This window comes from Acomys minous (genome assembly GCF_964271855.1).
Source record: "Acomys minous genome assembly, chromosome: 12".
NCBI classification, from domain to species: domain Eukaryota; kingdom Metazoa; phylum Chordata; class Mammalia; order Rodentia; family Muridae; genus Acomys; species Acomys minous.
The window spans coordinates 102179457-102205531 of record NC_140493.1 but is presented as its reverse complement, the minus strand read 5'-3'; the positions used below and the strand labels follow the sequence as shown (position 1 = coordinate 102205531).

Sequence of the window (26075 nt, the reverse complement as noted above, 5' to 3'; positions counted from 1 at the left end):
TTGTGATAGCTTTTATACCCTGGTAAGTGACCAGTAAATTTATTATATTTTATTTTCATATTATATTTCTGTTTAAAATATCTGTTTATTTTAGTTAGCAAGAAAACTGTAGTCCTTAGCAATATTAGTGCACTTGTGTAAAGTATGTAATAATGCCTCTTTTTAAATTGTAGGACTATGTTTTCACAGCTGTTTTTAACAGCACTATGGTTTATTCTCTACCAGTAATGGTGAACATCATTAGCAACTACTATCTTTATCACTTAAATGTGACAGAAATGATCCAGATCTGGAGTACCCCATTCATTCAAGTAAGCAAACACACACAGGATTCATCTGGGGAATTAAAAGTGGTGGTGGGGAGTTGAGGAGTCTCCAGGATTGGTTTGTTCTGTTTGATGCTGATAGGTTTGTGAAACAGTGATGTATTAATTGTAGTCCAAAAAAAAAAAAAGAAAAAAAGAAAATTGCTTAATAGTCTGTGTGTGTGTGTGTGTGTGTGTGTGTGTGTGTGTGTGTGTAATCTAGTTACTGAGATTTAGAAGAAATCTTGAGAAGTCACCTAGACAACTGTTTTTACTCTTAAGTAGCAAAATGTTGAAGGGCAGGGACTATAAGAAAGTGATGTACTATTTCTGTACCTTCCAATGAAAAAGTGACCAGGGCCAGGCTGCTCAGTGGACCTATGGATTCCATTCTGATGCTGAGTGCCTTCTCTGTTTTGTAAGTGTGCCATCTTACATAACAAAAGGTAGAACCGAGGCCAGGGTTTACTCTTAGAATGCTGATGTAGCAGGTGCCAGGCCCTGGGTTTGGTCTCTAGCATGAAGGGTAGGGTAAAGCAAGGATAGAGAACCGGACCCTTTGAGGGTAGGAATATATCAAAAACAACCTTAGTCTCAGGTAATCTGCATTTGGATTTTAACTACTTACTGGTTACATCATTCTGAGGTATTTCTTATCATCGCATCCGGCCGCTGGTGGAAATGCTAATTGTGCATTGCACATATTAATCAGCAGTGCAGTTGGTAGTATACAACACTTCTGTTGTAGAGAGCATACTGTCTTTTGTTAGAGATATTCTAAGGTATTCTAAAGTGATTCTCAGATTCATTTTCTATTTTGTCTTTCAGGAAATTACTGACATAGTTTTTAAAGTGGAGCTGTACTTTCAAGCAGCCTTGCTAGGAATCATTGTTACTGCAATGCCACCTTACTTTGCCATGGAAAATGCAGAGAATCATAAGGTAATTGGTCAGATAAAAATATTACAGGAATCTTGTTTTGTCAAGCTGAGGACTTGATTTTAATCCTTGGAACCCGCATGGTGGAAAGAAAGAACAGTTCTTCAAAAGTCCTGATATCCACATGTGCCGTGCACACATGGACACACATGAGTAAATGTAAAAAAATTTTTTTGTTGTTGTTTTTTGTTTTCAAGACAGGGTTTCTCTGTGTAGCCTTAGCTGTCCTGGACTCGCTTTGTAGACCAGGCTAACCTTGAACTCACAGTGATCCGCCTACCTCTGCTTCCCAAGGGCTGGGATTAAAGGTGTGCGCCACCATGCCCGGCAAAAAAATGTTTTTTTAGATTAGCTAAAAAATATAAATAGAGGCTGGAGAGATACCTCAGCCATTAAGAACACTGGCTTTTCTTGCCGAGGACCCTGGTTCAGTCCTGAGCATCCACATGGCAGCTCACAACTGCCTGTGTCTTTAGATCCAGGGGGTTCTGCATCCTCTTCTGCCCTCCGTTGTCCCCTGCATGCATAATGGTGCCGTAAACTCATACATGTACACATACACGTGAATAAATAAATATCTTAGAGGAATAAAAAAGATAGAGCTATCAACTGCTGCTAGTAAGAGGGGTTATATAAAATAATCTGTTTCTTAGAAAACTGTAAGAATATGTAATTTGGAGAGTGTCTTGGTTAGGCTTCTGTTGCTATGGTAAAACAGCACGACCGAAATCAGCTTGGGGCAGGGAGGAAAGGGAGCAGGCCACCACTGAATTAAGGAAAGCCAAGGCAACAAAGGCAGGAGCTGAGGGGAAATCAGTGAGGAAAGCTGCTTACTGGTTTGCTCCTGACTTGCCTACAAATACAGTTCCTATGAATGTTTGCATATAGGTGATTGCATGAACACTAGTGTTTACCTGTGTGTTTGTGTGCTGCCTGCCTGTAGTACAGAGGCAGAAAGAGGACATCACCTCCTCTGAGAATGGCGTTACGGATGGTTGTAAGGCACCAATCATATGGGTGCTGGGAATCAGACCTTGGACCTCTCATCTTAACTTCTGAGTCATTGCTCTAGGCGCCCCGCCTCCTCCTCTTAGCCAGTCTGTTATTTCTTGTTTCCCATCTTCCACTCTATCTTCTGCTCTTTGATCTAATACTCTTGATTAATATGAGGAGGAAGTTTTAGAAATAGTGCAAATCAAATGTATTGTTAGGTATCAGGGCTTAGGGAAGATTCTTACTAAAAATAAATAATGAGAGCATGAGAAGGAAAACTGATTATTTAAGTATTAATACCAGTATGAAAACCATGCACTTACATACTATGCGATTTATTTTAAAAGTATTTAAAAATTTTCCAATTGTATTTTCTTTGCACAGACTTTCACACCTAATCTGAAGTTCTGTGCACACCCAGAGGATATTAGGCAGTTCTTGTGTTCTTATTAAAGATGGATTTTGAGCATGAGACTCCATTTCCATTTAAACACATCTTCATTTATTTCTGCATAGTTTCATATGGACATGTTTGGCTGCTCGCTGACGTACTCACACTTTCTATGTTGCCTTTTGTATTATTCTGATTCTTAACCATTTTGTTGAAATTGTGGAATCTTGTACATGAACCTAACTAAGGGCTAAAATGAATGTATGGAAAGTTACTTTTTTTTGGTGGTTGTTGTTTTGTTGACTAAAATGAAAAGTTCTATGATAATTTAGTTGCTTTTTATTGTTAAAATATTTTAAGATTTTAATAGTTTTTCTTTCCTTTTTTAGATCAAAGCTTATACTCAGCTTAAACTTTCAGGCCTTTTGCCGTCAGCCTATTGGATTGGACAAGCTGTCGTGGACATTCCCTTGTTTTTTGTTGTTCTGACTTTGATGCTGGGAAGTTTATTTGCGTTTCATCATGGACTGTATTTTTATCCTGTAAAATTTCTTGCTGTGGTAAGTTAGCATCACTTGTGCTCATGGTTAAGTATAGTTAAGCATTTCTTAAAATCTATTTATATATGAATATATGACAGTTGTAGGTTAAATAACATGTGGTTTAGCTTTTTAAAACAAAAAGATGCAAATGGTTTATTGTATATGGTAATTTAATTCAGTTTTTATTAAAAGTTTATATTTATTTTTATATAACAAAAAGCAAGTCACCATTTAAAAATAAATCCTTGAAGCTGTTGTGGTCTTTGAAGTAGGCCGTTTGCTTGCACCAGGCACCTAAATATAGGCATCCCTCCCTGTTCTCATACCTAAACATACTACAAAAAAGGAACTAGTTTTTGTAAAAGACTTGATTTAATTCACGTGTGTTTCTGTGTGTGTGTGTGTGTGTGTGTAAGACAGTGTAGGCAGACACGATACTGGGTACTGCATCCCTCAGAGCTAGAGTTCCCAGCATGTGCACTGCCCCTGGCTGTTATGAGGGTACTGGAATGCTAACTCAAGTCTCAAGGTTGCCTGGTTCTTCTCCAGTGAGCCATCTCTCAAGCCCTGGCAAAGAGACTCCTTTCCCAAGTTTGGCTGAAACTGTGAAAGAAATGAACAACTGACCTTAGTGATCTGTGGAACTGTCTAATTAAGAGTCTGTTTTGCTAAGTGATTTTTAGTAAAAAAAAAAAAAAAGCAAAACAACACAGAGCCACATATGAGGATGCTAAATGCAAACGTTGTTTTGCTCGAGATCACTTGGATTTGACTTACTAACTTCTGCCCTGTAAAATAATATTAGAAGTTATTTTAAAGCCAAATGTGGTAGTGTTTACCTTTAATCCTAGCACTTGGAAGGCAGAGGTAGAGGCAGACATATCTCTCTGAATTTAAGGCCACATGGTCTACAGGGTGAGTTCCAGGCTGGCCAAGACTACTTTGTGAGGCCTTATCTCAAAACAACAAAACAAAACCTAACGAAAACAAAAAGTTATCTTGAGTATATCTTAAAATGGTTCCTAAGTACTGGAGAGGTGGCCCAGCAATTAAGAGGACTTAGTTATTATTGCAGAGGACTTGGAGTGAGTTTCCAGCACCGGCATGGTGGCTCACAGCCATCCGTAACTCCAATTCAAAGGGATTGGACCCTCTTCTGACCTTCATGGACACTAGTCATGCCCACGGCACACAACGTACAAGCAGACAAAGCACTTCATATACTAATAAAGACATCTAAAAATATAAAGAATGGTTGCTAGTATTTGAGAGATAGATAGTTGTAACTAGCTATAATTGATTTTAATACTAAAATAATGAGAGCATTTTACTTGGTATAAAAATTATAAATAATGTTCATCTTAAATTACTCAGAGTTGTATAAACAGCATATTAAAAACATGATTTTTATTGGCTTAATAGGGTTGTGGATTATAACTGTTCAAATAACCACAATGACAGTTTTTGGGATAATTTGTTTTTTGTTTTTGTTTGGTTGGTTTTGGTTTTGTTGTTGTTTTTGTTTTTCGTTTTTCTGAGACAGGGTTTCTCTGTGTAGCCTTGGCTGTTCTAGACTTACTTTGTAGACCAGGCTGGCCTCGAACTCACATTGCCCCACCTTCCTCTGCCTCCTGAGTGCTAGGATTACAGGTGTGCACCACCACGCCTGTCTCTTTGGGATGATTTGTTGAAGAATGAAATTTGAGAAATAAAAGTTACTTAATATTGTATGATAATTTAGATTGTTATAAGCTGTTCGTATTTTTATAGAAGCACGCATCTTCTGATTTACAGGTTTTCTGCCTTATTGGTTATGTGCCATCAGTTATTCTGTTCACGTATGTTGCTTCTTTCACCTTCAAGAAAATTTTAAATACCAAGGAATTTTGGTCATTTATCTATTCTGTGGTAAGTCACACTTTTATATTATTTCAGGTTTTCAAGTCAGCCTGTGTAGAAGTCAGGCATGCCTTGGTGATAGTCCCAAGGGTGTAATACATCTTCTGTAAGTAAAGAGTGTGTGGAGAGAGATAGCAGTGCCTTTCTGTGGGCGCGTTTATCTTCTACCTCACCTGCTCCAAGGGATGCCACTCACAGTGCTGACGGCTAACAACAGATGCCAATATGTTGATGCTCCCTGGCTTAGTATCATCTCTGCCTTTGTGGGTTATTTTAGGATCAAAAGCCTAGTTGATGCTGAGGCACAATTTGTAAATAAATTTATATGAGATTTTAGAATACTCTGTCACCTGTTTTCTTTGTTTTTTCCTTTAGACAGCATTAGCTTGTGTTGCAGTCACTGAAATAACTTTCTTTTTGGGATATGCAGTTACAGCTGTTTTTCATTACACCTTCTGCATAGCCATTCCAATCTACCCGCTTCTGGGTTGCCTGATTTCTTTCATAAAGGTATGTCTAGTAGATGTTTTAGAAACTTACCTCCTGAGTATACGTTCCCTAATCGTTTATATCTTGGCTCTTGTACTTGAAAACAGTAACAAATATAAGAATAACTGCTACTGCTTGATTATATAATAGGTACAGGGACTTAAATAACAGCTCTGGGCTGGAGAGATGGCTCAGAGGTTAAGAGCACCGACTGCTCTTCTAGAGGTCCTGAGTTCGATTCCCAGCAACTACATGGTGGCTCACAGCCAACTAGAATGTGATCTAATGCCCTCTTCTGGCCTGTAGGTGTATATGCAGGCAGAGCACTGTATAATAATAAATGAGTTTTTTTTTTAATAAAAAAGTACTTCTGAAGGCGTTGTTACATTCAATGACCATTCAAATTAGTCATCTTTAAAAAAAATAAAAAATAAAATAACAGCTCTTTTCAAGTATGACTTCAACTTGTTAAAGGAAGAAAACTACATCACTACCTGGTTTCTTTTTTTTTAATATTTCTTTTTCAACAAATACATTTATATTATTATACATGAATAAAATAAACTACATACAGCAGGAACAATCATGAGACAATCAGGAAATTATATAAATGTTACATTCATAGTGATTTGGCAATTTGTATTTGGTAAGCTTGAAGTAAGCATCTTTACTCTCTTGTTGGGTCTAAATTTCTGAATGAAGGTCAATATTTATCATATCTCATCTCTATTAACTTAAAACATCTATCTTGACCTCAAAACATCTTAACCCCTAACCAATGCTACCTGGTTTCTTATGCTCAGTTTGATATGCATAATTAGATGTATGTTCTGGTTTCAGTTAGGTTTTATTTTTAGGAGTTCCTCAAGGATTAAGTAATGTATTATACTATAAAGTGATGAGAGAGAATTAAGTGTAAGAGATTCCTCCCCCTAGGAAAACATTAAGGAAAATATCAGATTAATTTTTTTGAGTAGATAGTTCAAGACATTTTCATTTTATTAGGAAAAACTAAGTAGTTGGGAGGAGTATGGATGATTATGAGCAAACCACACTGTGTGAAGTAAATAAAAATGTTATATTAATTAAGCAGTAAATGCATACTTTATGATTGCTGGGTAGTTCTTTTTCCCACTTTGGTTTAATATGTTTGCCTATACTTGCTTCTAGAAATATTTGTGTCGAGGAAGATTTTTAAGTTAGATATAACATAGCTAATTAGTAGAAACAACTTATTTACAGAAACCACATGTTTATGACTGAAATATATTAAATATAAATATTTATACATATACATTATAAAATGTTTTGTCTTAGGGTTCTTGGAAGAATATACCAAAAAATGAGAATACCTACAATCCATGGGATAGACTGTTAGTTGCTGTAATAATGGTAAGAAATGACAAAGACTATTATTGTGTGTTTGTGTGTCCTCATAAGAGTGTTAGTGGGGCTGGAGGGATGGCTGCTCTTCCAGAGGACCCAGGTTCAATTCCTAGGACCCACATGCTGGCTTAAATCTGTAACTCCTGTTCCAGGGGATCTGACATTCTCTTCTGGCCTTCACAGGCACTGGGCATTCATAAAACATGGCGTACATACATTAAAAAAGCAAACAAAGGAACTGTTTATGGGCTGAGGACATAACTTGGTTATTAAGAATGCTTGTCTAGCATATCTGGAGCCCTTGGTTTGATCCCCAGCACAGGGACAACCGGGTGTGATGGTGCACTCCTGTAATCCCAGCACTCAGTAGGTGGAGGCGGGGCGATCAGAAGATGAGGTCGTCCCTGGGCTCCATCCTGAGTTAGAAAAGAATGACTCGGTTCTCTGTGTTCTGATTATCTTCAGTTTTTTTCCTGTTCTGTAAGAGCAAGCCCATGAGTTAAGTTTGTTAATGAATTCTGCATTTTTGTAGTAATACCTTTCATTTTCTAACTGTCCCCATTTCAATATACCTGATTTCCACACTACTAATTCTATTTTAATAAAACGAGCCTCCTCAGAGGAAGAACAAATCCTTTTGTTGTTTGTGAGACGGGGTCTTGGGTAGCTCAGGCTGGCCTTGGTCTTGGAATGCTTCTGCCTAAACTTCCTTGGTGCTAAGATTACAAGCCAGTGACACCATTCCCAGCTTCTATGCTTGATTACATTTTGTAAAACTGATAGTAAATGAATTTATAGGGGCTGAAAATATATGAAGAATTTACAGAAAATAACATTACTTTGTTGGTATTAAAATATATGACTGGAATAAGGTAAGCTTTGTGTATATGAAGCCCCAAGTTCAACCTCCAACACCAAGAAACTAAACAAGATAAGTTATTTTTTTTTATTATCTTTATTATGACAAACAGAAAACAGTTGGCTTTCCCCCATCCTATTGTGATAAAGAACTTGAGCTATGTAGTCTTGGTTCTCTTGGGAAAAAAGGATGATTTAGTCATAAGCTGTTGTATATTCTTTTCTTAGCCCTACGTCCAGTGTATACTGTGGATTTTCCTGTTACAACACTATGAGAGAAAGCATGGAGGCAGGTCAATAAGAAAGGATCCATTTTTCCGGTTAGTTAATTTTTTTATCTAAATATTACAGTTTTGATAAATTTACATAACTGTGCACCATAATTTTAAATATCAACATAAAAAAGTCCAGAACTCCCAAGTAACTGTATCAACAGGCACTTTCCCACATTCCGTCCCATGCCTCTGGCCTGTGCAGTCACTAATCTCCTGTATTCATGAAGTTTGCATGTTCTGAATACTTCATATTAATAGAGTTCTATTTAGCTTATTTTTGCAAAATAAGCATTAATGTGTTGTGTCCTTCACACATTTACTGTATGTTCATTCTGGATATATAATGCATATAAAATTTTTTTATGAAAAGAAGTAATGAAATTTGATTTGAAACTTAAGCCACTAAAGACTGGTTCTATTAAGTTCTTTAAGTTGTATGTTACATGCTTTTTACTGTATCTGGCACATTAATGTTAATTCAGGTTGTTAGAATTTGAATTATTCATTTTCTCTTTATTACATCATATTTATTTTGTGTGTGTATGCATGTGTTTTTTTTTGAGTATGTATAAGCCAGAGAGTGCATGTGGCACTCAGAGGGCAGCTAACAGAAACTGTTCTCTCTCTCTACCATGTGGGTCTTAGGGATTGAATTTAGGTCATCAGGCGTGGCAGCAGACATGTTTTTGTGCTGAGCCATCTCATTGGCCCAGTAGTTAGCATTTGAACAGCAAATTCATCTCCAGCACATATAGTCTTACAGTTGGCATGCTTTTGGAGGGTTCCTCATTTATCCTGTAGCAGCAGCTCACTACATTTTCAAATTTTCATTTTGACAAATACCATTATAATCACTTTTTATTTTGCTTGTTTTCCCTTTAAAGTCCTCTAAGAGAAATGCCAATTTCTATTACACTTCTATTAACATTTTAAAAATTGGTCCCATTGTATTTATATTATTGAGTTGTAATTTGTTATGTATTTTGTATATGTATATTTGAATTGCAAGTAATTTTTCCAAACTTATGTATCTTCACTGGTTATTTTAAACTGAAATAATTATTATTGGTAGTAACCTAGTCTGCCTTCTATAATTCTCCCACTTATGTACTGGCTGAGCATTAATGTATATAAAACACTGGACACTTTGATAGTCACGTGGTAATACTTACTCGCTTCGTTAGTTCTCATGTGTATCCCACTGGGCAGTGTAGATGCGTGTGAGATGCTTCGTAAGCACTGCTCCCCCTCTGTACCAAGGAGCTGAGGTCTGGCTCTCCTTAACTCCTCTGCTCCCTATTTCTGCTGGTATCTGTGGAGAAGAATCCCATATCCGCAGAGATAGTCTCTCTAATACCTCAACTCTTCTGTTTTCTGATTCTCCAAACAACTCAATGATTGTCTATCCTACTTCACCCACTTAACTTACATCAGAGCCATCCTACCAGCATGCTTTCAATTTTGTAATATTTCCTTTATGTTTTGAAATTATAATTATATCATTTCCCCTTTCCTCCCTCCATCCTCTGTCATGCATCGCTGTTGCTCTCTCTCTCCTTTAATTATTGTTTATTTATATATATAACCAAATATAGAAACATAATTATATAATATAACCTATATCACAATAAACCATATGTCTGTATGTTTATAACATCTGCTTAGCCTGATAATGTTATCTGTATTCTCAGGGACGGCCACTAGGTATTGAAAAGCCAGTTGGGGCATTCTTGAGCCCCACCAGCTTTCCCTTTTCTCTGTTAGCATGTCCATTGGTGTCAGTGTTGTACAGGTCTTGTTCAGACATCTGTCTTGATGAGACTTCGTGGGTGCAGCCTCTGAAATTTTCAGGAGACCCAGTCTCACAGCAAACGTCAGGTTCCTGTGCCCTTACAGTCTTTCTGTTCCCTCTTCCACACTGTCCCTGGGCCTTAAGTGCAGAACTTATATTGTAGACATGCTAACTGGGACTGAGCACCACACGATCTCATGTTTTCTGCATTTTTAGTTTGTGGATTTCTGTGGTGGTTTGTGAAGATTTGGAGCTTGGAACTACAGAAGGCAGAGAGCATTTGATACCTGTCTTCCTAGTGTTACCTTACTTTAGAAGCTCTTTCCCTGTTCCATTCATTTACCTATAGAGTTCATTTTTTTTATAGCTGTGTTGTATTACATTGTGTGTGTGTGTATGTATATATATATATGTGTGTGTGTGTGTGTGTGTGTGTGCGCGCGCCACATTTTCGTTATCCATTCATCTGTTGAAGGACATGTGGGCTGTTTCTGTTTATCGTGGTTAGGGCAGCAATGAACGTTACTTAGCAGATATCTGTGGAGTCGGATGCTGAGTCCTTTGCTCACATGCCAAGAAGCCGTGGTAGGTTTACCTTGAGCCTTTTGACAATTCTCCATATTTATTTCCAAAGTGGTTGCACCGTTTGCATTCCTACTAATTGTGAGTGCAGGTTCGCCTTTTCTCACATCTGTGCCAGCACCGCTGCTGGCTGGTTTGTTAACCTTAGCCATTCTGACTGGGCTAAGATGAAATCTCAGTTTAAATTTGTATTTTCTTAATTGCTAAGGATGATACTTTTTGAGGATTTCTTAAGCATAAAGTCTCTCTTTAGATCTCTACCCCATTTTAATGTAATCATTTGTGTCCATGCTTTTTGTTTTTACTTCTTTATATATTTTAGATGTCAATCTTCTGTCAGATGTGTATCTGCCAAAAATTCTCCTCCGTTCTGTGGGTCTTTTTCTTCACTTGATTGGTTGTTTCCCTATCTGCATAGAAGCTTTTTGGTTTTAGGAGGTCTCAGTAATCAGTTGTTAGCCTTAGTTCCTGGGTAGATGGAGTCTTATTTAGAAACTCATTTTCTACACCTAAACTTCATAGGGTACTGTGTTTACTTCTCCCAGCGGTTTTAGCAGTTCAGGTTTCACATTGAGGCCTTCAGTGCACTTGACATTTATTTTTGTGCAGAGTGATAGAATTCTTACTCACACCTGTAGCAGCATAAGTGTCAGTGTCAGAATTTACCCGTAATTTTCCATATTTCTACTTCCCATTTATTAGTGCTGTGGGACTTTGAATGATTTCAAATCCCGGAGCTTCTCCTCTTCTAACTGTGCATCAGGTGGTCCCTGTTCTTAGTTTCCCCCCTCCCTGATACTGCTTACTTGATATATATGGTTTGCCACTTTCATTATTCACAGCTGCACATCTCTTTGCCCTACCTGCTAAAATTATATTTTTCTTAATAAAAATAACTTAAGCTAACTTGATAGTATATTTTTAGTGTACAAAATCAACTGTTTTGATCCTGTTTGGTAGCCTATAACATTTTCCTAGTTAATACTTTCTTGTTAGTTTTAATATTTACTCCAAACTTTCTTTGTAATCTTAAAATTCCCCAAATCACCTTGCATCCTGCTTCTTAGTGAAATTTTGCTATTTATCTCTGAAAAGATAGTACTTAATTGTGGGGGGGTCTCTGTAAATGCCACAGCTGGCAGAGTAACAATCCACATGAGGCAAGAAGGAAATCCAGTTCAACATGACTTAGGCAATGTTGGTTCAAACTTCTTGAGCCTGACACTGGGCTGTTTATTTTAGAACTATTTAAGTACAGTACAACTTCGAAAGACAGTTTCCTAGTAACAATAATTTTAATTCCACGAGCAAAATAAAGCTTAAGGATAGACTACATTGAAATTCTTTTGCAAAGTACATGTGACCTCTTCCATAAAGGTGGGTTCTTTAGCTTAAGGGCCTAAGGAGGGTCAGGTGTGGTCTTACAGAGCTACAAAGTAGGCACATGTGACATCTCCCCTAGGGATGGGTTCTATTGACTGAGAAACAGTGTTCAAGATAAAGGTCTAGAGAGGAAGATTCTGGTATTACAAACATATGGTCAGCTGGGGGTGAGGGTGGGTAGGTTTTTGTGTGGCCTGCTCCTGCAGATAGCGCAGATCATCAGGCCGTTACCGACATCCACTCCCAGTCTTCTGGTAGAAAACAGGTACACATCTCTTTCCTTGAAGAGACAAAACTGTGTGCTTAGCATTTTTGGTTTCCCCAGGGCTTATCTGTGACCACAAGGACCTCATGTCTTCTACACTTAGTTGCTAATATCTACAAAATTATTCACACTCACCAATATTTCAGCCTTTTCCCTGTCCCAGAAGAAGAGATGACTTTCTGTTATGAATTATGTATTTCATGTACTTAAGAATGTTCGTCTTTCCTTTTCTTTTTCTCTTTCTGTATCATCCTTCTGAATTGTGGGTGTGTGTTTTTGTGCTGTGGTGTATGCATGTGTGTAATCATGTGTATGTTCATGGGCAGAAGGCTGGAGGGTTGCTGTCCTCCTCAGTCTCTCTCTCTAGCTGTAGTCACCCAGCACTGAGACTTGTGCTTCCACACCCATCTTTTAAAATACATGCTGTCAGGTGGTGGTGGTGCACTCTAATCCCAGCCCCCAGAAGGCAGAGGCAGGTGGGTTGCTGTGAGTTCGAGGCCAGCCTGGTCTACAAAGCGAGTCCAGGATAGTCAAGGACACACAGAGAAACCCTGTCTCGAAAAACCAAAAACCAAAACAAAACAACTCCAAAACATGCTAAGGATCCAGACTCAGCTCCTCACCTTATATGGCAAACACTTTACAAAAGAAGCCACTTTTCCAGCGCCTTCCTTCAGATCCTAATTGAGGAAAGATTTCATACATAAAAGGACCTAACAATCTTATTCAAGTATAAATCCTCTTCTGACTCTTTACATTATGCCTCTGTTTGTTTGCATAGTCAAGCCTTCGGTCTTTAGTTGTACACTTCCCGTTTATGCCTTATATAATCTGAGTTTTCCTCTTAACTCTGCTCTGATAGTATCTGCAGAGTCTTTGTCTGGTAGGCTCAGTCAATTAATTCCTTGATTTACTTCCTCTTCCTTGTTCTTTTCTATTGTTTTGTTTCTTATAATGTCACTTTTATTTACCTCTTTACCTGTCTTCCTATTCAAAATTTTTTTTTTCCAAGAACTTCTTTCTATGTCATTAAATCAAGTATTCCTTTGGATTTTGAATTCAGCCTTATCTATTTGTGATTGTTAGTTTAATGCTATGGCCTAATAAATGTTTATCATTAGGCTTATCAATATCATGGTGGTATTATTTAACCCGTTTCACAATCAATAAAGACACAGACATCTGATATAGTTTAGAATAGCCTTTTCACCTGGGGCATGGCAGATAACTCCTAAGCTACTTTCTATTAGGGCTCAGCCTCTAACCCATGCCATCTGCTTCTAGTAATTTCTGTTTTGGCTACCTCCCATCCATAATACCAAAATACTTGCCAAGGTTGTTTATCTGGGCCATTTCTTTCATGTGGAACTTCAGAGCTTCTCCTCTGGGCCTACATGTCTCTTTTCTATCCCATGGCAATTCTCCTCCTCATTCCTCCTCCAGTACCTGTCTGCTTCTCCTTCCCAGAATCCTTCTCGACTGAGACATCTCTTCAACCTGTTCTATCCCCTGTGGAATAACACCTTAAGCATACAATTCCACATTATATAAAATGTGGAATAAATGGTTGGTCGTGATGGCACACGCCAATGATCCCAGCACTCTGGGAGGCAGAGGCAGGCAGATTTCTGTGATTTGAGGGCAGTGTGGTCTATGAAGTGAGTCCTGGAAAGCCAAGGCTAAACACAGAGAAAACCTGTCTTGAAAAGCAAAAAAAAAAAAAAAAAAAAAAAAAAAAAAAAAAAAAAAAAAAAATTGAATTTGAATAATGTCATTTAAGTACTAACAATCAAGAAAAATACCATTTACAATTTTACTTTCAGAGGCAGTATTAGGTCTCATGCTGATGTTCTTTTAAAAACTTTTTCTCTATGTAGTCCTAAGTCTTTTAATATTTTAATTATATAACCACTAAATTTCTTAATATGTTAATTATGTAACCACCTACTATTTGTATGTACCTAGGGCCCTCTCACAAAAATCCAAAAATAAGAAGTTTCCAGACCCACCAATCAATGAGGATGAAGATGAAGATGTCAAAGCCGAAAGACTGAAAGTTAGAGAGCTGATGAGCTGCCAGTGTTGTGAGGAGGTAACTTGCTCATTATTGCTTAGTCATTAAGTCTGAAATAGTAAATTACCAAGGCTCCAGAATTAATAATAAACATTTTCATTCATTAGAAGCCAGCCATTATGGTATGCAATTTGCATAAAGAATATGATAACAAAAAAGAATTTCTTCATTCAAGAAAAACAACGAAAGTAGCAACTAAATACATTTCTTTCTGTGTGAAAAAAGGTTAGTATTTATTTTTCTTAAGTAAGTTATCCAGAAGAGTAATTTCCACTTTTAATTTGGCTTTAATCTGTATATTTTTTTCTCCTAAATCCTATAGGAGAGATCTTAGGGCTGCTGGGACCAAATGGTGCTGGCAAAAGCACAATTATTAATATTCTGGTTGGGGATATTGAACCAACTTCAGGCCAGGTATGAAATGTAAAAGTGTTGGTTATGTCTAATATGGCTTATATTTTTAATTAAGATAAGTTCACTAATGACAAATTATATTTGACAGTCAAACTTATGTGTTTAGTATTTTTAATATAGAATGATGAGATTAAGATAAGATTAAGATCTTTTGGTCATCTGAAAGTAATATGCATCGTAAAAATTTCACATACACATGGACATATATAGTTTTGCTTTTAATAATTATTTACATGGAAGGTAGATTTATAGACCCACTTAAGAAGACAGTTGTATTAATTTTTAGAGATATGAAAGTTAGTCTTGTAATCATGTCACTTACCAATTGGTAGAACCCCCAACATCCATGCTGTTCTCCTTTCCTGTTCGTTTTCCCTTTGTTCTCATCACACTAGATGTACAGGCGTACTGTTCTCCTGTGAATTACCAGGAATACTCTTTTGTTGTTGTTGCTCTTGCTATTGTTGTTGTTGTTGTTGTTGTTGTTGAGATTTTACCTGAACTGTTCCATATATCAATTATACCTTATATTAGAAATGAAAAGGATATATTTTACTTACCTCATTAGCTATACCCGTTCAGTGAAGCCCGTGGTGGTGAGACTTATAGTTGTGGCTTGATTTCCTGCCCAGCAGTATAGAATTGCCATCTTTTCTGGATGGATTGCTGACTTAGCTAGGAATGGCCTCTGAAAACAGTAGAACCCTGGCCAGCTATTACTGTGTCTGAGGGAAGGAGCTTCAGTGCGTCTATTTACTATCTCCTTTACACTACAAATTAAGCAAAGATACTAACAGTTGGCTTGTATTTTTGTAGATATTTCTAGGAGATTATACTTCACACTCCAGTGAAGAAGATGAAGCTATTAAGTGTATGGGTTACTGCCCTCAGATCAACCCACTGTGGCCAGATATTACTCTGCAAGAACATTTTGAAATTTATGGAGCTGTGAAAGGCATGAGCACAAGTGACACGAAGGAAGTAATAAGTCGGTAAGTGGTCTGGAGATTGCCTTTGCTACTCGGGGCAGGAAATGGGCATTTCAGCGTTTTAATTTTTTGTTTTGTTTTGTTGAGACAGGGTTTTCTTTGTGTAGCCCTGTATGTCCTAGACTTGATTTGTAGAGCAGGCTGGCCTTGAGCTCACCAAAATTCGCCTGTCTTTGCCTCCTGGATGCTGGGATTAAAGGCATATACCACCAGGCCTGGCCAAGTTTTAAAATTTTGAAATAAGCTTTTTTTTTTTTTTTTTAGATTATAGTTTTCAGAGAGAGATGTTCCTCAGTTTTTGTTTATTCTTTACAAAATTATGATACTTATGAAAAAAGACAACTCTTCTATTTCTGTTTGTTCTGATTCTTTGTAATTTTTTTGGAGACAGTCTTACTCTACAGCCTCAGCTAGCCTTGATCTCAGAAATCTGCTGCCTCTGCTTTTAAGTGCTGGGATTACAGACATGTGTTAACATTCCTGATTCAATTTTTCTATTTCTAATTATAGGAAGAATATACCCATAAATAATATGAAAGTGATTGAATCATTTATCAAGACAATTAATTTGTTTAAAATGATATAAATTGGAGATTTTTTTCTTACCTAATTGACATGACCTAAGTGACACTTTTAGAGAGAACAGTGTAAGTGATCACACATAACTTATGTGTATTAATACAGATCAAGGAACATTAATTTTGTGTTGACTATTTTGCAGAATAACAAATGCCCTTGATTTGAAAGAACATCTTCAGAAAACTATAAAGAAACTGCCTGCAGGGATCAAGCGAAAGGTATTGTCTAAAATAAGTACATGTATTTTATTAGTTCAGTACTTGTTGCCCTCTGGGCAGATGCCCTTAGAGCGAAGTCTCAGCCTGACTTCCCCTGTCTTCCATCCAGCTCTGTTTTGCTCTCAGCATGCTGGGGAATCCTCAGGTTACTCTGCTGGATGAACCATCCACAGGTATGGACCCCAGAGCCAAACAGCACATGTGGTGAGTATGACGCTGAAGACACTTGCCACTTAGTGCATTACCTCATGGTTTAAAGTCACTATAACTCATAGTTTCCTGTTAGTAATGTGTACATCTTTGTTTCATAAAATAGTAATTAAGTATTTAGAGCTTTTATCATATCTTTGTTGAAATGTTTATGAGATTTTATATACTACAGAACAGAAATGAACACACAAGTGATTTTTAAATAATTCTACTTTCTGAATTGATGTTGAAAGATTTTTTTCCTTAGTCACTTAACAATAAATTATGTTTTTCATAATACATACAACATAACATGTTGTAATTTAAAGTATTAGTTGGCAGAATAATTTTTAGTTTTTAATTTTCTTGTTTATCAAGTATGAGGTTTGATTTAAATATGTATTAATTTTTGAGTAGGCAGCTATTTTTTATAACATAAAAATCACATTTTATTTGCTTGATTCATGCTTTTGTTCTTTCTCTTCGTTCTCCTCCTGTTCTTCCTCTTCTTCCTCCTTTTCTTCCTCCTCCTCCTCCTCCTCTTCCTCCTCCTCCTCCTTCTTCTTCTTCTTCTTCTTCTTCTTCTTCTTCTTCTTCTCTCTCTCTCTCTCTCTCTCTCTCTCTCTCTCTCTCTCTCTCTCTCTCTCTCTCTCTCTCTCTGTTATTGCTAGGGATTGAGACCAAGATACTGTGCATTGTAAGCAAGGTCTGTACCTCTTGAGTGCTATGCTTGCCTGGGTATTGCACTGTAACTCCATGTATACCTCTGAAATAGTGAAGTTTCTTTGCATTTGTCAGGTTTCAAAATGAAGGAAAAGTAAGTTAGAATATAAAAATCATGGTTTGGTAGGATATAGTAACTTATAGCAATTGATATCCGGTAAGTTTTAGTCAAATAGCTGGATTTTGAGAAACTATTTATTTCCAGTAGCAAACAGGTGTATCCCTCTTGCCTAAATTTTATTTATATTTTTATAGGAGAGCCATTCGAACTGCATTTAAGAACAAAAAGCGGGCTGCTCTTCTGACCACTCATTACATGGAAGAGGCAGAGGCTGTCTGTGACAGAGTGGCCATTATGGTGTCTGGGCAGTTAAGGTAGATGTTTAAGCAGCATACCTTTCAGAGAAAGTGATGAGGGTAGATTTGTGAATGTGGGCTTTTAAAAGCTTAGAGAATTATGCATTAATTTGAAATGTCAAAACATATTTCTTTGGTTTTTAAAAATCAGTTTTCTTAGGATTTTTGAAATAGGTGTTTTTTGTTTGTTTTATAAAACATGCCCAACTACCTGTATTAGCATGTTTTAGTAAGCTATTTAAAAATAATAGACATGGTTGTGAATCATAATACAAAGTATAAAATAAATATCTGAGTTTATATTTGCATAAAGAAATGGTTGATTGAATAAATAAATGTGAGAGAGAGGTAGTAATTTTTCTTACACAGTGATTCAAAGTAATATATGTCTGTATTGTTGCCTCGAAGGAAGCTTACCCTTTCTCGATCCCAGGTTTATGCTGGATATAACCAGTTTCTCCTAGAAAATTGAGTAAGAAAAACAGAAAACAATAAATTCACAGTTGGAAAGCTTACAGATATGTCAACTTAGCACATCCCTGAATATGATATAAGAAGCATGCTTTGCATGTGGTTTTCTGTCTAAAACTCATAACCCTATTTTAACCTGAGGAAATACACACAAATTGAAGAACATTTCTACAAAACATCTGATCAGGATTTCTTAAAGCTGCATATTGTGAGATAGAAGAAATGAGTAAGAATGGTATTAATGTTGGAAACTATAGAGACGTAGCAACTATGTGCAGCGTGGAATAGAATCCTCAAACAAAAAAGCCACCAATGGAAAACTAGCAAACTCAAACCCTTGCCTAATTTTGGCTAGACTTGTATAACATAGGTTATTTGACTTTTGACAAATTTGTCGTAAGTATAGAAGAAGAACATATTAGAGGAAAATGAGACCAGTGTGTGAGCATGCCTCATGATATTTGCACCTCTTTTTTAAACGTGTAAAAGATTCCTAGAGTCATTTTATTTAAAAAAAAAAAAAGATGTGGTAGAGATATAAGCAAGATTCGTTCATTGAAACTATCAAGCTGTTTTAGCTCTTTCTTTGAAATATTACTTCAGATGTATTGGAACAGTGCAACATCTAAAGAGTAAGTTTGGAAAAGGCTACTTTTTGGAAATTAAACTAAAGGACTGGATAGAAAACCTGGAAATAGACCGCCTTCAAAGAGAAATTCAATATATTTTCCCAAATGCAAGCCGCCAAGAGAGGTAACAACTTTTTAAATATATTTAATACTTTTTATAGAGTGAAAAATCATGCAAGGTTGTATTTCAGTCCTATTTTCCACCTGTGTCCTTGACTGTGTTACTTTGAAGTGCCACGTTGTCACCAGTACAGGGCTGTGCTGTCAGGATAGAGGCTTGTACCTACTTCAGGGTCATAATTACATGGCGTTATCCTGTCATTTCGCACAAGTTTTTAGGAAAATGAATATCAAAGTAGATTACTAGGATTTAAATTTGAACTCAAAAATACTTTTAAGCTTTAGTTTTCAAACAAACACAGTGGTTAAGTTTTGTGTTCTCCTGCATTTTATCTTTGTTTTTCAGCTTTTCTTCTATTTTGGCTTATAAAATTCCTAAAGAAGACGTTCAGTCCCTCTCACAATCCTTTGCTAAGTTGGAAGAAGGCAAGTAGTATTTGAAAGTATTGTAGAGTAGTTTTCAGTTAACGAAAGGATTTTATTCAGAGTTTAGAACTGGGAGCCAGGTTAGTGTTACATTACAGCAACTATAATCTTTCGTTCTTTTATTCTAAGATAAATAAATATAAATATATGTATTTATGAGTACATATAAATGTAACAATAAAAAAGAAAACTTTCAGAGGGAATATGGGAGACACAGGAAGACTTGAGGGAAGAAAAAGGGGTGGGAAAATGCGAATTCAGTCATCATATATTTATAATTTATGAAAACATAAAAATTTGAAACATATATAGAATTTTTATCTTTCTCTGGGGGCATTCTGAGTAGGACAAGATTTACTTATATCTAATGTTAGCTCCGTAGCCATAGACTAATTATATATTATGAAAATTTCTATCTTCTTAGTAATAATTTCTTTATGGTTTAAAGAGTAAATATACTAACAGAATTTGGTATTAGATTGGGTTGCAAAAGGATTTGAATTGAATATTGGAAAACTTATGATGACCCATGTTAAGAAGTAAATTGAAGAGTCTAGAATCAAAAACAGGCCCTAGCAGAGTTTGGAGAATGGGAGATAGAAATCTGATGCCACAGAAAACAAAAGAAGTGAGGAAGAAGATGCGGGAGGGAAGGAGAGGATGACTTAGAAGATGAAGTGGGTCAAGTAACACTCAATGCTAATTGTGTGCAGCTGATCACTAGTGGGACCAGGAGAGGCAAGAGGCAACGCTGCGGGAAATAACACGTCTGGGCAGCTTCAGTTTTGAATGGGCTGTTGATAGAGGTTTTTAAATTTTTTGTTTTTAAACAGTAGATACCTTAGAATTATTGCCATTTCATTCCTTAAAATATCACTAAGTAAAATGCTGTTTTTATGTTTAATAGCAAAACACAAGTTTGCCATTGAGGAGTATAGCTTTTCTCAAGCAACACTGGAACAGGTACAGTAAAGTTAAATTAGAAAAGATTATGGCATAGTTAAGTGTATCTATTAGCAGTTACTTAGGTTTATATTGTAGAGACTGATATTGTAGGCATTTAAATCTACATAATTAAATAACTTTATTTTGTGTGTGTGTGTGTGTGGCAGGGGTCCCATCATCACAAATTAAATCTAATTGGGGTTACAACTTTAGCTTCCTCTTCGTTTTTTGTTCAGTTTTATTTTTAAATCATCTTTAATTGAAAAGTCATACTATATTCTTTACATTCATTGAGTACGGTGTGATGGATACACACACACACACACACACACACACACACACACACATATATACGTTATTGAATAATTAAGTGAGTTTTATTTTGTTAATTTTGAATATTTTTTGTTCATATTCATGAATATTGAAAAGACTTGTGGTGTTATTTCATATTAGAACACTCGAAATTGTTTAAATTATGACAGTACTACTTGAAATATTAATCACAAAATTTATTAACCCTCTAAATATGTTTGTCTATGTAGCTAATGGACATAACTTGCTTTGTTGGAGTAGTATCAATATCAGTAAATCTCTGGATACTTGTTAATATGTCAGTTATGGTATTATATCAATTACAGCATAGTTTATTTTATTTTTTCTTTTTCTTTTATTTAGGTTTTTGTAGAACTCACCAAAGAACAAGAGGAAGAAGACAATAGCTGCGGGACTTTAAACAGCACGCTTTGGTGGGAAAGAACGCAGGAAGACAGAGTAGTATTTTGAATGTTTGTTGTCCACTCTACTGAATGACACTGAATTTATTTAGTCTTTTTTATTTTAACTTTGATTTTAAAAGTTTATTACTTGAATAGTAATTGAAACATGAAAACACTTGGAAATGTCCTAAACTTCTTAATTTATATGCTGTGGTTGTGTGTTTTGCTTTCCTTTAAATGAATTTGTGTGTAATTGTCAACTGCATGTTGATACCTGAAGTATATTGAATATAGTCTATATGCTATCTTTTTCACTTTTCAGAAAAACAATGTTTTTCAATTTATGATTTGAAGGAATAACGAAAGAATAATTCTGAATAATATTTAAATTTATAATATCTTAAATAATTATATAATTCTACAGTGCTAACTAAAAAGACCAATATGTGAGATAAAAAGCAATGAGGAAACTTTTCATTTAGAATTTATAAAAGAAACTCAGCAGAAGTTGTTATATGTAAAAGTGCAGCACTTGAGAGGTGACACCCACTAGGTGGCAGCCATGCATCATAGTAAGTAAACTGAAGCCTTAGTCTAGTCAAGTGATTTTAGATATGGGTAGTTAGATGTTTCAAGCTACCTTTCTTTTGCCCACATTAAAATTCGAATGGGTGTTGGTGATCATACTTTACAGAAAGACTACAACTAGAGTCTTAGTATGTAATTGATTCTCTGAAACTACGATGACAAATGTTTACAGAGGTAGGAGAATTAATCTATACCTTTCTCCAAATACTCAATGATGATTAAAAAACAAACGAACAAGATTTCATTGCCTTTCTCACAAAAGGCACAATTAGTTTTATTTGTAAACAAGAAATTTATTGGATAACCATTTCTATTGCTAAATTTTATTACTTGATTCTCTCTTGAGTTTTAAGTAGATCAACATATATATTTCTTTAGAAGGGCAGTGTGTAATCACCTCAGAACATGGTAGAATATAGTAACTCCTTCCAGGTGTTAAATTACAAAATATGAATTAGAGTTTCACTCTTATGACAGAGTTGAAATATGATATGATAATATAATCTTAGAAATATTTCAGTATATGACTCATATGAACAGATATATACTAATATATGATGGTGGTTGATAGATACTATATTTCAATCTCTTGTATAAAGTTAGCTTTGCAAAAACATATATGTTGTGGTGTGACTTTTCCATTACAGAGTCATAAAGTACTGAAGGACTTGCTACCAGCTTACTTTAAATACTAAAACCTAAAATGAATTTATTAATTACTTAGTATTGGGAAGACTTAATGAACTTCTAGTCTCGTTGGTTAATGAAATATCTATGATTTTAGGTGCTAGTAGCTAATTTGAATGTTCCTTTCTCAGTACAATGTGGTATATGGCTGACAATTTCCTCTACTGTTTTGATAATTTCTGCCCACTTTCCTAAAGGCATTGAGTCTCATATCTCAGAGGTACTCTAATCTAAATTAACAGTCCTACAAGTCTGCCTAGATTTTATGACCCCCCAGGTAAGTTCTTGTAAGATTTTGTTGGCAATAGCTTGCCTCCTGATACCAAATTATAATTTTGAATTCTTAAGAATCTTACACTTAGCTAATGATTACTGCATGACCAATACAGTCAAGATATATTTAAGAGGAAACCTTTATCTTTCCTGATAAATTATAAATAGCACAGTGTACTTTCTAAGCAAGTCCTTACTAAGTGGTGCCGCACACTTGAAGCTGTCTTTTAGTAGTTAAGCACCTTGGGCCTTTCTTTTGTAGAATACATAACCTTAAAAATAGAGATGGTTCCCAGCAACCACATGGTGGCTCATAACCATCTATAATGTGATTTGATGCCCTTTTCTGGCTTGCAGGTATACATACAGGCAGAACACTGTATACATAATAAGTAAATAAATCTTTAAAAATACAAACAAATAACATACTTTACTAGGACACCTACTGAAAAGGTTAGCTTTTGTTTGTTTTTTGAAAAGCACTTGACTATTCTAAGACAGAGTTGTTTCCTAGAGACGGTAAACATATGCCACCATTGCCTGCTTTTTCACACTGATGTGAACATTTTTGATGTGTAATCAATGTAAGGTATAATTTTCCTTAGGGAGTGAAAGTTAAGATTATATTGTCTAATCACCTTATCAGTTATGCTCATGCAGTTTATAAAGCAAAGGTTTGTAAACATTTTAGATAAGGCATCTGAATACAGCTTTTCAGGTCGCTCATACCAAGCACATGCATTTTGGTCATGACCTAAGTTTTTCTTTTTGAATCTCCTATTTCCCTTCCCTTTTTAAAAATAATAACTGACTCAAGAAATACCTGATTTAAACAATTCTTAAAACACGTTCAGGTGAACTAGGAAAAAAGACAGACATACAACAGGAATTTATCATATTACAGTATATAGTTTTGTTTGCACATGTATTTATTTTAAAATAAATTATTGCTATCAAAACTTAGTTTCATATCAGTACAAGTAAATAAATAAGTATATTTGTTAGGCAAAAGATGACAACAAAAAGCCACATCACCTTCCTGCCTTATATACTTTCCATCTGCGGTCAAATACTGCACGTAGAATAAAGGCAAAGGTTTAGTGCCTGCCGAAGGCACTGCTGCCCTCAGCAGAGAGGGAGCAGTCATTCTGTAGCAAAGGAAAGCACTCTCAGTGTTTTACCTTGTGTGGATTCTTTTTTTCCCCTTTCCATTTTACTTTTAGTAAAAAGCAGCAGTGTTGCTTTTGCTTTTTCCAAAAAGTATTTTTTATTTAATTTCTCAAAAGTTATTCTTAGTCAGTTTTGCTTTTTAGCACCAAAACCTTTTTCTGTACTTTAGTTCATTTCTATTAAAAGAAGGATAGATACTTAAATAACTAGTTAATGTATTAATGCTTTGCTACCAGTACTAAAAATATCTTATAGGACAACTAATTATTAGCACAATTAATTTTACTAGGGTTGGTGTTGTTTTCATGTTTCTTTGTTGGTCACTTACTATCTCATCCTGACTTTTTTTTTTGCATTTGTTAAAATGCCATTGTGTATTTTCATTAGTATATAAGCAGACATTAATTTATTAAAAATAGTAAATGCTTTTTCTTAATGTATTTTTAATATTGTTAACATTGATTTTTCATCTTTTTCCCTGAAATAGCATATTACATAAAATGAAAGAATTTATTCTCAGGTGAATTATTTTTGTATCAACTATTCTTATAAGGTAAAATTTTACTTATTTTCTACTCATAATGTGTTGTATGTAAGCAATTCTCAATGCTGCCCTTTAAGAAAAATGAATGTGCTTATATTATTAATAAACTTTAAGAGTTAAAAGTCTAAGGCAAATTTTATTTTGTATTCCAAGATGGATTCTTTGTCATTTAGTGTTTATATTTAGATGAGTGACTTACACAAAAAATAGAAACAACCATCTGTAACTCAAATAGTAATATCTATTAAGGACCTGCATAAAATAAGGGATAAGGAAATGTCGAAAAGGATTGTGGTTTAATCATATTCATGTTTTAAACTTAAACTTAGGTTATGTTTATTTTTATGTGAAATATATTTCATACAAACAGCAATCATTCACTTATATTGAATAAATATTTACATATTTCCTTATATTTTTAAAATAAATTTGATTCTTTCACTTAGGCAGTATTTTGAATTTAATGAACAAATTTTTCCCAAGCACCTAAACAACTTAACAAATCAAGGTCTTAAAAAAAAAAAAAAAGCTAGTCAAGTTCTGAAGAGTTTAAACTAGACCACAGGTACACATGTACAACTACATGTGCTATCATAGTTACACATATGTAGACCCCTGTTCCCTTTTAGATACATCCAGAGTCATGTTTCTGCAATGAGTCTCAATCCCACCAAGCCTGACAGGCAAGGTTTTACCACAGTTGCTTAGTTAGTGGTTGGAGCTGAAGAAAAGCCATCTGTTAAAGTGAACAGTCACAGGCACAGAGCTTAGGTTTACAGCTGCTAAGGTAGTCCTCCTTTAGAATGCAGATTTAAAATTTTCATATTGCAGTTCAGACTTAATCCAATGTAGGTTTCAAGTTTTTGCAACCCAGTATTTTCTGCTAACCTGAGATAATATGTAATTGCACTGCTATATTTCACCTAACCTCACGAGAGCCTTCAAGAGAGAGCTCACTTTCCTCTCTTCCGACCTTAATGGCTGGCTGAAAAATCCCCCGAACTGAAGCAGCAAGTTTACTTTGCTGCTTCCAAATCAGTATATAATAATTGTATCCATTTATTAGATGTGCTAGGGTAAATTCTTTTTGTGTGCGCTCTGGATTTAGCCAGGAGCTTGTGTATGGCAAACACACTATCTATTCCCGAGCTGTGCACCTGCCACTTTCAATTAGTGTAAATGTTATAAACTATGAATGTATTTTACTAACAGAATGGGACCATTATTGTTTTGGATCATTGTACCAGTTACTATTTATTAAAATACCTTTGACATACAATGGTAGGAAAAGGTATTGAATACTAATTCTCAGTGGTTGTTGAATAATGATTTCTTTAATTTACTATGCAAGAGGATGGGGCCTCATGCATGCTAGGCAGGTGCTCTATCATCAAGTCACACCCACAATAATAAATATATGCTTGATATTTGTTCTCTACTGATTATATTTAAATACACATTAATGTATATGAAATCATAGTTGTAACTGAATAAGTCCAAAATTACTTGTCAAGAGTTATAAATTGGGTATGGTTTTATAGAAATACTGTGAATCTGAAGAACAAAATAGGTTATTAAATTTAAAGCAGGAAGGAATGTAATGGGGATGATAAAAATCTTAATAAAGTAATCTATTTTGTATCTATTATGAATGGATATTAAAAGTTGAATGAAATGATCATAATTTCCTTACAAAGATGGTATGCTTACATGTATACACATATGTATATATTAGCTATATTTTGAAGTTAAAGCCTAAAAATTCATACTGGTTTATTTGACTTCCAGTCACTAAAATAAGTGTAAATATATAACTGTTATTTTAAAAAGCAAACCTAGAATCTTAGCGTGGTTTTCCTAAACT

General features: G+C 35.3%; 1 protein-coding gene across 2 annotated transcripts in view; it reads left to right on the top strand.

Moving 5' to 3' along the window:
* The window catches only part of ABCA5 (ATP binding cassette subfamily A member 5), a 70807-nt gene extending 44955 nt beyond the window's left edge, over window positions 1-25852 (top strand). For both annotated transcript variants that reach the window (XM_084751151.1, XM_084751152.1), the window contains exons 22-39: window positions 174-311; window positions 1134-1247; window positions 3018-3188; window positions 4965-5078; window positions 5445-5579; window positions 6876-6950; window positions 8031-8122; window positions 14065-14191; window positions 14281-14398; window positions 14496-14587; window positions 15404-15579; window positions 16298-16373; window positions 16483-16577; window positions 17541-17660; window positions 18717-18866; window positions 19209-19288; window positions 20196-20251; window positions 20909-25852. In XM_084751151.1, coding sequence (XP_084607277.1) covers window positions 174-311; window positions 1134-1247; window positions 3018-3188; window positions 4965-5078; window positions 5445-5579; window positions 6876-6950; window positions 8031-8122; window positions 14065-14191; window positions 14281-14398; window positions 14496-14587; window positions 15404-15579; window positions 16298-16373; window positions 16483-16577; window positions 17541-17660; window positions 18717-18866; window positions 19209-19288; window positions 20196-20251; window positions 20909-21016 — 2037 coding nt within the window. In that variant the 3' untranslated portion in view covers window positions 21017-25852. The remainder of the gene's footprint in view (window positions 1-173; window positions 312-1133; window positions 1248-3017; window positions 3189-4964; window positions 5079-5444; window positions 5580-6875; window positions 6951-8030; window positions 8123-14064; window positions 14192-14280; window positions 14399-14495; window positions 14588-15403; window positions 15580-16297; window positions 16374-16482; window positions 16578-17540; window positions 17661-18716; window positions 18867-19208; window positions 19289-20195; window positions 20252-20908) is intronic.
* The last annotated feature ends 223 nt before the right edge of the window (window positions 25853-26075 follow it).